The sequence below is a fragment of the Topomyia yanbarensis genome, chromosome 2 (assembly GCF_030247195.1).
Source record: "Topomyia yanbarensis strain Yona2022 chromosome 2, ASM3024719v1, whole genome shotgun sequence".
NCBI classification, from domain to species: Eukaryota; Metazoa; Arthropoda; class Insecta; order Diptera; family Culicidae; genus Topomyia; species Topomyia yanbarensis.
In genome coordinates, this window is record NC_080671.1 from 172,563,510 (window position 1) to 172,581,858 (window position 18,349).

Here is an 18,349-nt window from a genome sequence, read left to right on the forward strand (position 1 = left end):
TCCTTATCAGAAAGGATTTTCAGTGTCAATAGAAGCATTCACAAGAATTCATAAGAATTATTACACTCCTATTTGTTAGAGGTTCTGCCTTAAAAATTAGTTGAAAAGCTGTTTTAATCGCATATTATTTTCAATTCGCAGAATGATACCAAACGAACTTAAAGCCATTATAAGCTTGCTACAATCCATCAACTGATATTAAGAATGATTTCCCATAACTCGAACAAACAATAATGGAAATATCACATGTGATGGATAACATTAGAGCATGAGCCAGTCTCTACTGGCAATATAAAACATACATTTTGACAAAAGTTACATTTTAATATAACAAAAAATATTTTTATGGGAGTGATATATTTTTTACTAACGAAGCAAGGATACTGAATGCCAATTTATGCGCATTTCATTGATTGTATATGGTACAATTGATAGAATAGTGTGGCACCCTCTCTGTTAGGGCCAAAATTAGGTCTGTATCCTATTTGAAATAGAAAATGAGATGAAAATCGTAAGTTCAATGCTAGGGACGCGTGGCCATAAACATGAAAACAGCGGATAGATTAGGTTTGTTCCAGTAGTCGCTTCTTGCTCCCATATCCACCGAGGAAAACAGAACTGAAACAACAGCTCCCGTTTACTCCGGTTTGCCACCAGAAAAAGCAAAAAAATAAATTTTCTCGTAGCGAATACAAGAATGACTTTCTCCCAGTTTGCTCCGGAATACATCCAATTTCCTCGGATACTAAAACAAATCTATTGTAATTTTCATTTTATGATTAGACGAAAATCTGCAACAAACAGAACAAAAGTGGGTAGTCGGACCATATTCTTAAATTCACAATTCTTTGGTGATTAGTAACCTTAACGTTGCAATACAGGGCTAAACAACCTTTTACTTTCGATGGGTTTTTTCAACATTGTCTCTTTATAATAATGAGGCCAAAACGTATATGAATAATAGCTCATAAATAACTTACTTTTATGTTTTTAGCCTACCCACCCGAGATGGTAAATAGATTGGACAATGCCTATTTTGTGGTAAAGAAAAGGAAATGAAATTTATGTCTTCAACAGACAACGAATACAGTAGAAAAATACTGGATGGAACTGGCCAATGTTAAAAAAAACTCGAAAATGCATAAAAACATTTTCCTGTTAGTATTATAAAAGAAATACAGAGTGCAATATAAACTAGTATGTTGGTACCGCTTTTGTGGCTTACCCTTTCTATCTCACATTACATAGTAGTCTTTATGCTAGATAAACATGCAGTTTTCTTTCGTGATATGTTACACAGATTTGGCTCTTTTTGTATACATTAAATTAAATTTTATTTTTTTTATTAATTTGACACCTACATACTTAATTTTTCTTATCAGCTGAACTTCTTCGTGTCCGATTTATGTTTAATACACTGCTTTAGATACGATACAAGCCGTTCTCATTAGTCACGATTCGTTCAGTTTAATTATTACCATTACATTAACACCAGATAAAGTTAAAAAAAAACTGTTTTAATCCACCTAGCGGTGCAATTGTGCCTTTCTCATTTCTCTAAACTATGGCACGGAGGCTTTTTATGTTCAACATAATTGTGGAAATGTCCATTACATTCTTAGTACACTTTGCACTTATACACAATGGCATGCCAGCCACGAACTTGATGAGCTACGTGTCGACGGTGAAACACTTGAAACAAAAAAATATCATACTCCATTAGCCTAATCAGCATTAGATCAATGTTATCTGCTTGCTAACTCATTTTGTCATGCGGGGATGGGTATGTGAGGAGGGCGAAAGTACCATGAACGAACGACTCCCCAGCTTAAATTGGTATGCTTTGTAATATAGTGGTGGTTTAAAGATGATGGGGTTGAAAGGGAGGGGTATGAGGTGGTGGTCTGAGGGGTGATTTAAGGAGATTTTTAAAGGAGGGGAGTTGATTCGTTATCGAGCACTCAGTCGAGATAGAAGTCTTTTGTCATCGGTCCGTACACTCTATAGCGACAAATAGTGTTAATCCGCGTTCAAGGTTATTTACACACTCTGCGCCTAGTTGAGGTTTCAGTATTTTTTCCCTTCTTTTGTGTTTCTGTTTCTGAGTACCGTTAGCCGGTCAGTGAAGTGAAGCAGTGTTCTTCTAGTAAGCCGTCTGGATACCGTTACATACACAAGCTAAGTATTAGTTTTCGTTTCCCCTTCTTGGTTGTCTTAATAACGTGCACTGGGCAATAGGCCCGTGCAAAAATGACTTCCCCTGACGGCGGTTCATCTCAAGGTGAGATGGACGTCGAAATAAAATCGGCTCCCCGGCTCAAGGTATATCCGAGCTCGGCCACCGGGCCATTTGTGATCTTCCTTCGGACCAAAGAAAAAAAGTGTTTGAATCTGTTGCAGATTTCTCGAGTTCTGACGGATCGGTATTCGGCCGTGACAGAAATATCGAAAATTCGGCCTGATAAGCTTCGGGTGGTGGTTAACAGTTCAACTCAGGCAAACGATATTGCTGGATACGAGCCCTTTACGAGGGAGTACAGGGTGTATATTCCAGCTAGCAGGGTTGAAGTCAGTGGGGTCGTTTCCGATTCGAGTCTGAATTGCGAGGACCTGCTAAAATATGGGACTGGCTGTTTCAAAGACCCCATGCTTAAGCCAGTGAAGATACTGGAATGCAAACGTTTGCATTCAGCATCAGTCGCAGCTGACGGGAAGAAAACATACGTCAACTCAGACTCTTATCGGGTGACCTTCGCCGGCTCTGCCCTGCCTAATTACCTCCTTTTTGACAAGGTTCGTCTACCTGTTCGCCTCTTTGTGCCGCGGGTCATGAACTGTACTAATTGCAAACAATTGGGACACACAGCCTCCCATTGTAGCAATAAAGCCCGCTGTGGGAAATGCGGTGGGAATCATGCGGATGATTCCTGTGGTAGAGATGTCGAAAAGTGCCTCTACTGTGGGGGAAACCCACATGATCTCCCTTCATGTCCCGCGTACAAACAGCGCGAGGAAAATCTTAAGCGTTCCCTTCAGGGACGCTCTAAGCGATCTTTTGCAGAAATGCTTAAGATAGCTACGCCACCTGTCTCTACGAACATCTTTACCAACTTGTCTACTGACGAAGGCGACTGTGATGAACCCCAGGAGGGAACATCTTCTGCTGTGCCTAGAAGTAGTAGAAAAAGGAAAAACATTTCCTCTTCCAAGCTTCGTCGTAAAGGCCAGAAGGTGTCTCTTCATGGTCCCCCTAAAATAACTACTCAAGGAAGTACTGGTGCAAAACCGAAGCAAGTCGCTCCCGGTCTCAGTAACCTGAGCTCAGAAAAGGAGTTCCCAGCACTTCCAGGAACATCAAAAACCCCAAGTGTTCCCATATCTCAGCCAGAGAAAGAAAACAGTGCTGGCTTAATAAATTTCTCTGACATTGTGGACCGTATTCTTACAGCGTTAAACATTTCTGACCCCCTTAAAAGTATCTTGATAAGCTTTCTCCCCGCAGTAAAAACATTCTTGATGCAGTTCACTGCGAAATGGCCCCTCCTTTCAGCGATTGTATCCTTCGATGGCTAATTCATCGAACGAGGTCAAGGATTTAATCACTGTTCTACAGTGGAATTGCAGAAGCATTATCCCGAAAATCGATTCGTTTAAAATCTTACTAAATAATTTGAAATGCGATGCATTTGCCCTATGCGAGACATGGCTCACTTCAGAAATAACCCTACACTTCCACGATTTTAATATTATTCGCTTGGATCGAGAAGACTCTTACGGAGGAGTACTTTTGGGGATCAAAAAGTGCTATTCTTTCAATCGGATCGACCTCCCCTCGACACCAGGCATTGAAGTTGTCGCTTGCCAAACCAGAATTAAAGGCAAAGAACTTTGCATTGCTTCCACCTACATCCCCCCTAGAGCCTCAGTTAGCCACCGACGGCTTTGCGATATTGCGGAACTCCTCCCCGCACCGAGGCTAGTTTTAGGTGACTTTAACTCCCACGGCACGGCATGGGGTTGCCTTCATGACGATAATCGATCTACCCTACTCCATGAGCTTTGCGACAACTTCAATATGACTATTTTGAATACGGGTGAAATGACACGGATTCCTGTCCCTCCAGCGCGACCGAGCGCCTTAGATCTGTCCCTCTGCTCGACATCGCTGCGGTTAGATTGCATGTGGAAGGTAGTCTCTGATCCCCACGGCAGCGACCATCTGCCAATCGTAATTAATATTGCTAACGGTTCAGGGCCACCGAATACAATCAATGTTTCGTATGACCTCACACGAAATATTGATTGGAAGAGCTACGCGTCCGCGATATCCGAAAAAGTAGAATCGACACAAGAGCTTCCTCCGGAGGAAGAGTACGGGTTCCTGGCTGGCTTGATTCTCGATACCGCGATTCAAGCTCAGACTAAACGCGTACCAGACGCGAATTCACGCGGGCGTCCTCCCAATCCATGGTGGGACAAAGAGTGCTCAGACGTGTACGCGGAGAAGGCCGCTGCGTATAAGACCTTCCGGGACGACGGGCTGCCAGCTAGCTACCGACAGTACGCGATGGCGGAAACGCGCATGAAGAGTTTGATAAAAGCCAAAAAACGTAGCTACTGGCGCCGGTTCGTCGACGGACTAACGAGAGAAACATCGATGAGCACTCTTTGGAGTACGGCCCGGCGCTTACGAAACCGAAACAGTACCAATGAGAGCGTGGAATATTCAAACCGTTGGATATTCGATTTTGCCAAGAAGGTTTGTCCGGATTCCGCCCCGGCACAGAAGATCTACCGCGCCGCGTCCCCTCACAATAACGCGAACGAAACACCGTTTTCGATGGTGGAGTTCTCACTTGCTCTCTTATCATGTAACAATAAAGCCCCAGGGCCAGACAGAATCAAATTTAACTTGTTAAAGAATCTGCCAGACTCTGCCAAGAGACGCTTGTTGAATTTATTTAATAAGTTTCTTGAGGGTAATATTGTCCCTCATGACTGGAGGCAAGTGAAGGTCATTGCCATTCAAAAACCAGGAAAACCAGCCTCCGACCACAACTCGTATCGACCGATTGCGATGCTGTCCTGTATCCGAAAGTTGTTCGAGAAAATGATCTTGTTTCGCCTCGATAATTGGGTTGAAGCAAATGGCTTACTGTCAGATACACAATTTGGTTTCCGCAAAGGCAAAGGGACGAACGATTGTCTTGCGTTGCTCTCAACAGAAATTCAAATGGCTTATGCTAGCAAAGAGCAGATGGCATCAGTTTTCCTAGATATAAAGGGGGCTTTTGACTCAGTTTCTATCAAAATTCTTTCTGAGAAGCTGCACCAGCATGGTCTTTCACCGACTCTAAACAACTTTTTGCTAAACTTGCTGTCTGAAAAACATATGCATTTTTCGCATGGTGATTTATCGACATCACGAATTAGCTACATGGGTCTTCCCCAGGGCTCATGTCTAAGCCCCCTTCTCTATAACTTTTACGTGAATGACATTGACGAATGTCTTGTCAATTTCTGCACGCTAAGGCAGCTTGCAGATGACGGTGTGGTCTCTATTACAGGTCCCAAAGCCATCGATCTGCAAGGACCATTGCAAGATACCTTGGACAATTTGTCTGCTTGGGCCCTCCAGCTAGGTATCGAGTTCTCCACGGAGAAAACTGAGCTAGTCGTATTTTCAAGGAAGCGTGAACCAGCGCAACTACAGCTTCAATTAATGGGTCAAACTATTGCTCAGGTTTCAACTTTCAAATATCTGGTTCGACTCTAAAGGAACCTGGGGATGTCACATTAGGTATCTGAAACAGAAGTGCCAGCAAAGGATCAACTTTCTCCGTACAATAACCGGAACATGGTGGGGTGCCCACCCAGGAGACCTGATCAGGCTGTACCAAACAACAATATTGTCGGTGATGGAGTACGGGAGTTTCTGTTTCCGCTCCGCTGCGAACATACATTTCATCAAACTAGAGCGAATCCAGTATTGTTGTTTGCGTATTGCTTTGGGTTGTATGCACTCGACACATACGATGAGTTTAGAAGTGCTGGCGGGCGTCCTTCCGCTGAAAAATCGATTTTGGGAACTCTCCTATCGATTGCTCATCCGATGCGATATCTTGAACCCGTTAGTAATTGCAAATTTCGAAAGGCTTATCGAGCTCAATTCTCAAACCCGATTTATGTCCTTGTACTTCGATTACATGGCACAAAATATCAATCCTTCTTCATACTATCCCAACCGTGTCAATCTCTTTCATGCTTCTGATTCAACTGTTTTCTTTGACACATCCATGAAAGACGAGATTCGTGGAATCCCGGATCACATACGCCCGCAAGTGATCCCAAGCATCTTTCATAGTAAATTTCGAGAAGTCGACTGCAACAAGATGTTTTACACCGACGGGTCAAGCCTCGACGGCTCCACTGGCTTCGGTATATTCAATCAAAACCTCACCGCCTCATTCAAACTCAATGATCCTGCTTCAGTTTACGTCGCAGAACTTGCTGCTATTCAGTATACCCTTGAGATCATTGATACTTTGCCCACCGATCATTACTTTATTGTCTCGGATAGCCTCAGCTCAATCGAGGCTCTCCGTTCAATGAAACCTAGAAAGCACATTCCATATTTTCTGGGGAAAATCTGGGAGCGCCTGCGTGCTTTGTCTGCAAGATCGTACAAGATTACCTTAGTTTGGGTTCCCTCGCATTGCTCCATTCCAGGTAATGAAGAAGCGGACTCTTTAGCTAAGGCGGGCGCTTTGCAAGGTGACATATATGAAAGACCAATTAGCTTCAGCGAATTTTTCAGTATTACTCATCAGAGAACCCTCGAAAGTTGGCAAACATCATGGAGCAATGGTGAACTGGGAAGGTGGCTACATTCGATAATCCCTAAGGTATCGACGAAACCTTGGTTCAGAGGGATGGATGTGGGTCGGGATTTCATTCGCGTGATGTCTCGGCTCATGTCCAATCACTACACGCTGGACGCACATCTCCGGCGTATTGGGCTCGTGGATAGCGGTATCTGCGCTTGTGGCAACGGTTATCACGAAATCGAACATGTTGTCTGGGCATGCGCCGAGTACTGTTCTGCCAGATCTCAACTATTCGATTCCCTTCGGGCCCGAGGAAGATCACCCAATGTCCCGGTTCGAGATGTACTAGCAAGCCGCGATATTCTCTACATGTCCCTTATATACACGTTCCTCAAAACCATCAATATCCAAATTTAAATGCCCCTATCTTTTCTCTTATCATTCCCAGAAGTGCCCTCTTCCGCCTACCGTACCCCAACGATGGTTTGATACGACTCCAAGACGAGACAAAACATCTGTCGAATGAACCAACAACACGAGATTACAGTACAACATCACACGCGCAGCGCGGTGTGTTCCCGATCCGTATCTGAGCCGTACTACGAAATCGTCTGGAGGAACCCCTGCCGGCTCGAGGAAAACCGCCCGGCGTCCCAATACTTGATACATCCGTTCGAATCTGTAATCCTGGCCGTTGATTCCTGATGCCGGAAACTGAAGTTTATATCCCCCCCCCCCGTTCAGTCTTGTCCACCCTCTCTCCCATGTCTCTGATACACAGATGTATGTCTTCACCCCCTTCTCCCCTTGAATATCTTCCCAAAACTTATGTGCCCCCCTATCTTCTAGTGTTAGTTGATCAATCCATTCGAATCTGTAATCCTGGCCGTTAATTCCTGATGCCGGAAACTGAAAGTTTATATCTCACCCCCCCCCCCCCTTCAGCCTTGTCCACCCACCCTCCCATATCTCTGATACACAGATGTATGACTTCACCCCCTTCTCCCCTTGAATATCTTCCCAAAATTTATGTGCCCCCCTATCTTCTAGTTTTAGTTGAACAATATTTAATCTCGTTAAGAAATGCGCAACAGTACCACTACTTTAAAATAGTCCTAATTAATTCCCCTTAATCTTGAACCACTCTTTCTAGTTATCTCTAGTTAATAAGCTTGTAAAATGTTCCGCTTAGTTAATAATTATTTTTTCTACAATCTCCCTTCTAAAAATCATAAAGTGAATTACTATACAAAGAACACACAAATGACCCGTCCCCCAAATCTTACGAATATTATATTATACCCTCTTTTATATGTATAAGTTAGCTGTAGTTTTTTTTTTAGTTTTATTATATAAAACAAAATAATATTGAAATGTGTATCCCCCTAGTTTTAAGAAATTCAAAATGTAAAACAATGAAAAAATGGCACCTTTAAGCTAACGCATACGTGCCTTATCAAATAAACAAATTGAAAAAAAAAAGGAGGGGAGTGTAGAGGGAGGGTGTAACCCCTCTCCGTAAACCATCAACTACGCCCCTGTTAAAATCCAGAAACCTTATGCGAGTCGAAAAAAAAATTTGCTGGGATTAGGTTGACGTTTTTCAGAGTGATTGCATAACCTTTCTATATGAGAAAGGCAAAAATGTGCAAAATCCAAAAAAGTGAATCTTCGTCAAATTTTTTTCGTGTTTGCATCAAATCTCGACGTTTTATGCACCTTGAATACATTTAGCATCAAAAATAAAAATTCTATTTTTAATTTTTCCTATAGTTTTTATGAGAAATTTCTGTGTGGCCGCACTCTGAAACCCGTAATTCCGGAACCAGAATTCCGATCGATTCAAAATTCAATAGCAGCCGATGGGAAGGTTGTACCTTTCATTTGAGACTAAGTTTGAGCAAATCGGTCCAGCCATCTCTGAGAAAAATGAGTGACATTATTTGACACATACGCACATACATACACACACACATACACACACATATATACACATACACACACATACATACACACGCATACAGACTTTTTCCGATCTCGACGAACTGAGTCGAATGGGATATGACACTCGGCCCTCCGGGCCGGGATTAGGTTGACGTTTTTCAGAGTGATTGCATAACATTTCTGTATGAGAAAGGCAATACAGTTATATTTGAACATCCGTTCGATCAGATCATACAACTTGATAGCTCCTTGAGTCGTTCAACTATAACAGTTTTTCTCACAACTATTTATTTTTCCTTAAAGTGGTGGGCTGCTTCAGAAGAAAACAAGAAACTGTTTCCGCCAGAAAGAAAACGCTTCAAAGGATTCAGAACAAAATTCCGAAAATTATTTTGAAGCGGTTTAGCAAAAACGAATTGCACAGACTTGCAAACATAGAAACATTAGAAATTATGACGAATAGTACTAAGCAATTTCCCACAAAAATTGTTGCAATCACCAATTGCAACGGTTAGATCTCTTTTTAATTTAAAAGATTTGTTTAGCCCCTTATTCACTTGACAAGTATGTTTAAAACTTCATACTGCAAAAGTCACTTAACTTCGAAAGCATAGTATACCTTAAGAAAAATTAACCGAATAATGTAAACAGCAGGGATGAAAAGTCACCACTTATGGATGAACACCCAATATATCAAATTAGAAATGTAATGCAAATAAAACAATATAATCAAATAAAATATAAAAAAACTGTTTCCGCGAGTTTTAGTAAGGTAAACGACCGAACAAGCTTTATGAAATTTTAAGAATACTCAAAAATGTGACTACAGGTCGGACTCGATTATCCGGGGAATTCAAAAAAATCGCACCCTGGATAATCGAATCAAAGTTTTTTGCGTTATTTTATGAATTTAAGCTTCATTCGTGGAAAATTGGTTATAAAATGGTCAGGATAAATTTTCCTATTATGGTAAATGTAAATGTACCTATTTTGGCGCTAGTCGATTTTTCAGACTTTCAGGGTGTGACTTGTATTTTCAGTTGGTTTTCATTTATTATTTATATTGGTAACGAGTTAACGGTATGAATCAGTTGTTTATAGCTACTTGTGTAAGAATTTTAAGACGAACTTTTTAATAAAGTGTGTCTTTTGCAATACAGGCCAAACTCGATTACACGGGGCTTCGATTTTCCTAGGTAAATGATTCGATTACTCGAATACCAGAAACAATAAAGTTAGTAAGGGGGTCGTCTGTTTCTTGGCTCCAGTTTAATTTACGTGCTGGTGTTACATATCATAGCTATCATGTCTTTTAACCCTCATTCTAGTTAGAAGAGTGCGTGTTGCGCCTCCACAAAGAGATCCTTGTCCTTGTAACATCATTTAGTTGACCAATGTTGTACCGGAATGTCAGGTAATAACTACGCGTGTAGTCTTCCCAAACTCTCCCACTCATACTTATCACCAGCGAAGGACTACAGGGTACGTAGATGATGGGTTCCCGGCCGCCTCAGTGAGAAGTACTGCTGGCGCCCTCTTTACATAGCCTATCATCCATCTTTGCTTGAGCTACCCAACAATTGAAATCACCTCCAGTGACAGCCGGGTCTCTTGTCAGAATCTCGTTAAACATTTCTAGACCAACGTTTTTCTACCGCGTATAGGGTTCCAAAACTATTTTTCCTTAGAACTGTTGGCGTCAAGAAATACGAAAAACCTGGTTTAATGAACAGAGGTGCTTCTTTTGAAGTGCTAGAAGCTGCTCAATATTTACCTTCCGATCTAGTCATATTGCATGAAAAAGGTAATTGAGGGAAATCAAATTAGAAAGTTTTCGCAGTTTTCAAAAATATTGCCAGGTTAAGAAAATATTCCAAAATTTCATTTTAACCATTAACAGAAACTATCCCTGGCAGCACTGCTTCAGCGGAACCTAATCAGATTAATTGTAATAACTTCTGTTCTACTGATAATATTTATAGCTTTTAATGCTCAAATGAATGATCTTAGTCGATTTTAGTAGCCTTACTTGTCGTTGTGTAAACTAAAAGTTATAGTCATTTAGAAACGTGGTTGTTTACCAACAAGAGGGCATGAGGAGGTTAAAGATGCCATTGGAATTCTGAGCAGGAATCAATTGTTGAAGGGGATAATAGGAGAAGAGCAATATTGTGTCAAAGTCCACTAGAACTCAGAGCAGGATATTTACACCGGATTTCAATGAAAATAGGACCATGATTCTATCAGTATCTGGAATAAATCATAATCATCATCAGTGGAATTCTATCTTGAAAAGGATTCTATCAGACATTTAAGAAGTTTTTCTCTAGAATCCTGCATCAAAATTCAGAGAAAAAACCGTAAAAATACGGATAAAAATTCAATCGAAAATCTGAAATAGATTGCATTGGGATGCTAAGAATCATGGAAAGTATTCAAACAGAATCCTGAGAAGCATGTCATCATTATCCCAAGAAATAGCCAGAAACCAACTAAGTAATGTAGGTATAATTATATTTTATGTGGCCTGCAGTAACTGATATGTGCATCACGAGAAAAATGTACTTTTAGTGTTAAATTAAAAAGTTGCATATTACTGGCGCTAAAATCTTATATTTTTTTTTTTGGATTCCTCAAACAAATCTTTCAAAAAATTATCTCACTGATTGATTCTAATGCAAACAGTACCAGAGATATAATCCGAATAAAAACAATTTTTTAAGCAATTTGTTAAAATTAAGAGTGTTCCCATGGACTGAGGGGCTATTCAAACGGCACAACAATTTAGGTTATTATATATTGGCTCTAAATGAACAATTTCGTCAAAACTGGTTCCAATCCATGAAGGTTGATTCCAAGTTTTGGTTTATTTAGGTTAATTTGCGCGGAATAACTCGTATATAAGCTATTTTTGAGGTAGGTTAAAATTTGAGAGGAGGTTAATTCTAGACCCCCCAATAACCCGAAAAAATGTTCTATTGACTCCAATAATCGAATTAGCACTATAAAAAGACATTATAGTTGAAATTTGATATTTTTTCAAAACACCCGAATAATCGAACCATTTTCCCCGGATAATCGAATCACGGATAATCGAATCCCCGGATAATCGAGTCCGACCTGTATATTCATATCACATATGAACTAAGAAAAATTGCAGAAATTTGTGAAATCATAACTTTTATTCGAGGTTTCTTAGAAAATGTATGTGTTTGGGGTGAAGCAGAGCGTGCTATATAACATAAGAAAATGCAGTTTAGTCCTACGATGTGGGGTTTAAGCAGCAAAGAATTCAATTCTGAACATCATGATTTTTTTTAATCGCGCAATAACTTTTTTAGTTATCTTTCCTACCAATACGACATGAAATATCTAGGAGGAGTACGCCAACAATCCGAGTGAACAAGCGAGTGCCATTTCTTTAACCACATTCATGTGTGCACTCGCATAGCTGTTTAGCGCTGCTATGCACTCAACTCTATATCGCAGCAGACGTTTGAAAAAGACAAAGCTCCTTGAGTCGCTCAACTAGTCTTTGTCTTTGAAAAACATGAAATTCACCGTTGTGAGGACCGTTGCACATTCGCGCACCAAAAGCTACATCTCCACCGACCAACATGGATTTATGCCACGACGATCTGATTCGAGCACCGAATACTTTTAAAGATAATTTCAAGGTTGGGAGCGTCGCGCAATTTTGTTAAATAGCTGAGTTCTTTCTTACGCGATAGAGTCCCACGTGTGCAGCTTGGCTTTTATGTCTCTTCTCAGTTTACGAACAAATCTGGGGTCCCCCAAGGCAGCAACATAAACTACTGTTTGTGCTGTTCTTCAACGATGCTACTTTGCTGCTTGGTTTTGGATGAAAATTGGTTTACGCTAATGACTTGAAGTTGTACCTTGTAGTCCGTAATATCGACGACTGCGCTCGGCTTCCAGAGCTACATTCATACATTCATCGGCTGGTGTCGTAGAAATTGGCTCTTATAACTTTCTACCGCATAGTCAAATTATAACTTTCTACCGCATAGTCAAATTTTACAACTACCAGATCGAGGGGCAAAGGCTCAATAGAGTTGATCACGTCAGCGACCTTGGAGTCTTATTGGATGATAAGCCAACCTTCAATCTGCATCGCTCAGCTTTAATCTCGAAAGCAACTCGACAACCGGACTTTTATTTTGTGACTTTAAGAATCAGACCTGTTTGAATGCGTTATATTGTTCGCCAACTACTCGAAAATGCCAGCCTGATCTGTAGTTCTCATCAGCTTGTTTGGACTCTACGGATTGAATATGTGCATAAAAGATTCGTTCGACTCGCTCTACGATACCTAGTCCTTTGGGTCTACCACCAAGCCATAGAAAAATTCAACAAGTAGTATTTGTGGCGAAGATGATCAACACCGAAATCGGCTCTCCGAAGATTCTATCCCTTATTGACTTCCGCGCCTCGCAACGACCTCTATGCTCAACTGGCTTGCTTCAACAAAGAATTCATCAGGAGGCGGGCACAGCGTAGTTGGTAAATTGATTGCCTTGTACGCAGCTCACCTGGGTTCGAATCCCAACCGCGTACATAGGGTTAGAGGTTTTTCTAACCCATAGAGGCGAATGACCTTAAAGTTAAAACCTCTATAATCGAAATAAAAAATAAAAAAGATTTCATCGTACGGTGTTTGGATTCAACGAACCGATATCAGCATGTATGCGAAATTTCTCCACAAACGAAGATCTGTTCGCTTTTGCAGAACCGTCGTACAAATTCGCACAGAAAATATCGCTATCTTCGTTTTTATAATTAGACTTCTGCTTATTCATTAATACCATGTGATGTCAGATGAATTAAAGAAATATATAAATAAATAAATTAATAAATAAAAATCCCAACACTAGGGTTATTAATATTCCCTTGAAGTCACTAATTTGTTACAATTAGTTAATTACTATAAATGTGTATTGATTTATGTTAAATTTAACGTATTTTATGATATCCGGCTTCTCAATAGCTATAAGAATGTCGAGCAATATCAAATAAACGAACAAAAAAACATTATTGTTTTGAAGTACCGCTAGGACAAGTATAAATTGAAATTTCATAAATTTCAAGAACCGGTAAATAAGGGGCATTTAGGAAACATCTCGATATGCTAAAACATCCCGTACCGAAAAGTTTGGGTCTGAAGAAAGTTCATGAACGGAACCCAGGCGAAACAATGAGCGGCGCGGGCCCTGGCGATCTGTTCGTTATCGTACAATCCACGAGCCCAATACGTCGCAGATGCGCATCCAACTAATAATAATTTAACGTGAGTCGGGACATGAATGAACTCACGATCCACATTCATCCCATTGCACCAAGGTTTCATCGATATTTCTAGAACTATCGAATATAGTAATCTTTCTAGTTCCCTATTGCAGCGGTTCTCAACCTTTTTCGTACCACGGACCCCTTAGAAATTGCCTTGGGTTGCTGCGGACCCCCACGAATAAACATCGATTTTGTAGGCTATCAATATGTTATTTACAGTTTGTTAGGAAACAAGACTTGAAATTTCAATCTGCACCCGATAAATATATTTTTCTTCGCGGACCCCCAGCAACGACTTCGCGGCCCCCTAGGGGTCCGCGGGCTCCAGGTTGAGAATCACTGCCCTATTGCTCCAAGAGATTTTCCAATTTTTGAGTATCCAATGATGATTAATCTTAAAACAAATTAAGCAAATTAAATTTTCGTAAATGTTGCTTTTTAAAGCTAGCCCAGCTTTGCGAACAAGTCCGTGCTATCATTTCCCGGAAAAAATGTCGATTTCATATCGCCTGTGAAAGACATTTCGTGAATAACGCATTAAGTGTTGGCCTGTAACTCATCAGTTGCTTGCGGTTTATCGCTGTGGACGAAAAAATTAACATAACACCATGAAAAAAAAAAAGGATGTCAAATCGCAGCAACGAGGCAACCAGTCGGCATTATAGTTTTTCGATAGGATTTGTCTATTGAACATCATCTTCAACAAATCGATGGTTGCAACGGCCGTTTGACTTGTTGCCTCATGTTTTCCAAATCAGGCGTAACAATATTTAGAAGCAACCAGACCTTTAGGGACGATCCATAAATGACGTAGCATTTTTTTAGTGATTTTTAACACCCCCCTCCCCCATCGTAGCATTTCGTCTCAAACCTTTAAATGCCCTCTAGTTATTACGTAGCTTGACGGTAATTCTCCCCCCCCCCCTTGTCCCGGCAAATTTTTTTTTAAGAAATGTAAAACGATGTTAGTTATTCCCCTTTAAAAAAGCTACGTAGCATGACATGACCCCCTACCCCCCTGTCGTCACACATCATCACAAAATACAAAACTCCCCCCTCCCCCATATAATGCTACGTCATTTATGGATGATCCCTTACCATGTCTCGATATTGCCCGCAAATGACGCCGATCTTGTTTCCAATTTATTTTTTAAGGAAAATGAACCCAGCATGTCATTCATGTACAAACTGCACCACACTGACTTTATTAGATGCATCTAAAAATATGAATTTTTGCCAGCTAATCGCGAAAAAAACATATTTTTTACCGAAAAGCCACTTTCGATTGAGCATTGTAGACGTTGTTCAAGCAAATATTTTTGGCAAGATGAAATTGGTGAGAAAACTAAACTAATTAAAAAAATATTAAGTTGATATGTCAACTCGGTCATTAAAAAATCACTATTGAAAAAAAAAATATAAAAACCACCCTTTAGAATGATGAGTATTCAAATTAGGGTTATCCTTCAATTCAACATTTGGTTTTGTATACCAGCGAACAACCAACCGTGGTAACAGCTGCAATAAATCGCTATCAACTAGGCTTAAATTCCGAATCGAACTAGCATTCCTAGCAACTCCGACGCTCAAGCAATACCCTATTCTATAGCACAGCTTTAATTAGAAAACTGAAACTGCTTATGAGAAGTAGTGCGGATGTTGAAACTTCTCAGATGACCAATTCGTCTGCTCCCAAGTGAAAATGTTTGCAGGTACTTGCCCCAGCCTCCCGCTCAAAGGTTTGAATACTTACTACATTGAGTTTTCACCCCCGCTATTCCACCTATTCGTTGTCTGTTTCCCCATTGCCACTAACATAAAGAAAATCGTTTAAACATTCATCTTCTCTCGATTCTAGTGAACGAGTATCCCAATTCAACAGATTTTAATGAATATTTAAAGTCAATATAGATCATTCCCAAAAAAAAACCGAAATGCCGCAAACATGGAGACAAAATTTAACATTGCAGTGTTCAATCGAAACATTGATTGTTGCAGGAATGCTAGCTTCTCTTTCGTTAACGAAATTTAAATGCTACCCAGATCAATGAAATCAAAGAATGCGCTGATTGAAGTCGAAAATAAAGGATAGGCAGGTTTCCAACGAACGTTTTGTTGAACTGCCCAGCGATGCAAATTTTCATTTTCAAATGCCAACTTTCAGCTCAATCCACCTGAACCATAATTCAAATTCAAACCTTTCTAAATCATTAACTTTCAATTCAAAGTTGGCGGCATTTTCATATCTAAACCGTACATCTTCATTTCAAATTGATGCTTTTTCATTCACCAACCAAAGTTGTCATCTGCTCTGTAGGGGCCAGTTTAGGTTAAATGTCGATATGTTTTGCGTTTTCAAGCTTACATGAACAGTAAGAAGTATGTTCAGAGTAGTTTTGCTTGAAAAACCTAGTCAATACCCCAGTAGAGAGATATTCACAGGGTCAATCAAATGGAAAATTTAAGGAAAATGATTGAGTGATGCAAACGAACAACTGCAAATTGAACATAGTAGGGCATGATTTGAGATTTGCCCCTCCTTCAAGTTTAAAACAATCTGTTCAAATTTTGCAGCTCTGAAACTGCCTAAGGGGGTGGGACTGAAAAAACAATTTAACTGGACATGTTAACATGGTCTTCAACAGCAATAAAATTGAATACTAATTAAAAAGAAATTTGTGAAAATGTGAAAAATCTAATGACAATTTGTCAAGGGTGTGTTACATAAAAGTTTACTTGAATCGAAAAATAGTAATATTTTTTTCAAAAGCTTTAGTTTTCTCTATTTCACATTTGACATTAATATTCCCAAAATATTGCTATCAATCATAATTTTAAGCTTCTTTGTGTTCTATGTACAATTCCATCCAACCACGTGCTGAAATCGCTGAAGGTAGCCATCGATAAAAATTAGCACTTTGCGGGGAGCCACTTCATGATCACCAAGAAAGCTTGAAAATTATTTAACATCAACTTCACACGGATAGCTAAAGGTTGGTTTAATTTGGTCTTGTACCAGTTATCACCAATCTATGATGCAGTATGTCCCGGCTCTGGATAAGTGGTGATGTGATAATTATCAAATCACCCTCGAAAAAGTAACTCTAAAGCAACTTTTCAAACAGTGTCCAGTTTCCGATTATCTTCCCTTGTGAATGCAGTACCTCTTCGGATTGATTGTTGCCGCTGAGTTCTTTGGCCGAATGTGCTGATAGGGCAAAAAGTACGAAAAGTGTAACGAATCTCCCAAGTACCTGCGTTGTTGAATCTGCTATCCGTCAGCAATATGGCTACAAAACGATCTAAAGAGAAACAAGTCGGAAAGCTCTCTGAGTACACGTTTGTGTTTCCTCAAAAACCTGAACCAAAAACCTGGAAACAGATTATCTATGACGAACGAGATGGAAAATTCTTTGGTCGCACTAGACAGAGTTGGTGTAAGTTAGAATCGTTCATAATTAGTTCGAGCATTCAATGATCAACCCAATATGCATAGTACCATCCAAGTAGTTTGAAATTAGACCGTTAGTTAAGTTTTCTATTATTGTTAATGGATGAAATCTGAAACTGCTACAACGATCCTAGTGTCATGTAGTTTATTGATTACTCTGCCAGAGAATTTATACTTTACGTGATAAATAAGTGAAAAGTTATGGAACGTGCTACATCCCTGCATACCTATAATTGTGTATTTGATTTATGATAAGTGTAAATTAAGTGTCGCGAAGATTGCGATCCTAACATTTCAGTTCATATAACCGTTCTAAGAACGATGAATATATCTTGCGTCCTAAAACAGTACAGAAATAATGATCCACCTTCCTTAAGGCGGAATATCCAAAACGATAAGCAGTACTGAACTAATAATATAAATCAGTTGACAACGCGTACCTTGAAATTCTTTTTTATTTCCTACATTGCCAAGACCTTAAGGAAAATTCCTTGTGGGAATTAAGAGGAAGCTGAAAAACAGGCGGGATAGGGAGAAAAATTTGGATATGTGCTTGCGAGGAGAAGGGATACATTGGAAGAGACTGCAACAAAGCAACCAAAGTGCATGCTCTGATGCACAAAGGAGTGTGAGTAGGACCACTTGATGCATTTGTGACATTTCACAGCAACTGTTGTGTCAGTCGACAACAAAAATAAACTGCGATTTTGCAATTACTACAGAGCCGCATCGTGTTCTTCCCGATTGTGGTAACCGGGTGGTTAATGGAGCAGAGATGGTTGCAATCACAGTGATGGGAAGTTTTCCTGTCCAAGTG

General features: G+C 40.1%; 1 protein-coding gene across 1 annotated transcript in view; it reads left to right on the forward strand.

The window, feature by feature from the left end:
* The first annotated feature begins 16,862 nt into the window (after positions 1-16,862).
* The window catches only part of LOC131682130 (sodium/potassium-transporting ATPase subunit beta-1-like), a 50,680-nt gene continuing 49,193 nt past the window's right edge, over positions 16,863-18,349 (forward strand). The window contains exon 1 of the mRNA XM_058963367.1: positions 16,863-17,518. Within this exon, the coding sequence (XP_058819350.1) occupies positions 17,368-17,518 (151 nt within the window). The 5' untranslated portion in view covers positions 16,863-17,367. The remainder of the gene's footprint in view (positions 17,519-18,349) is intronic.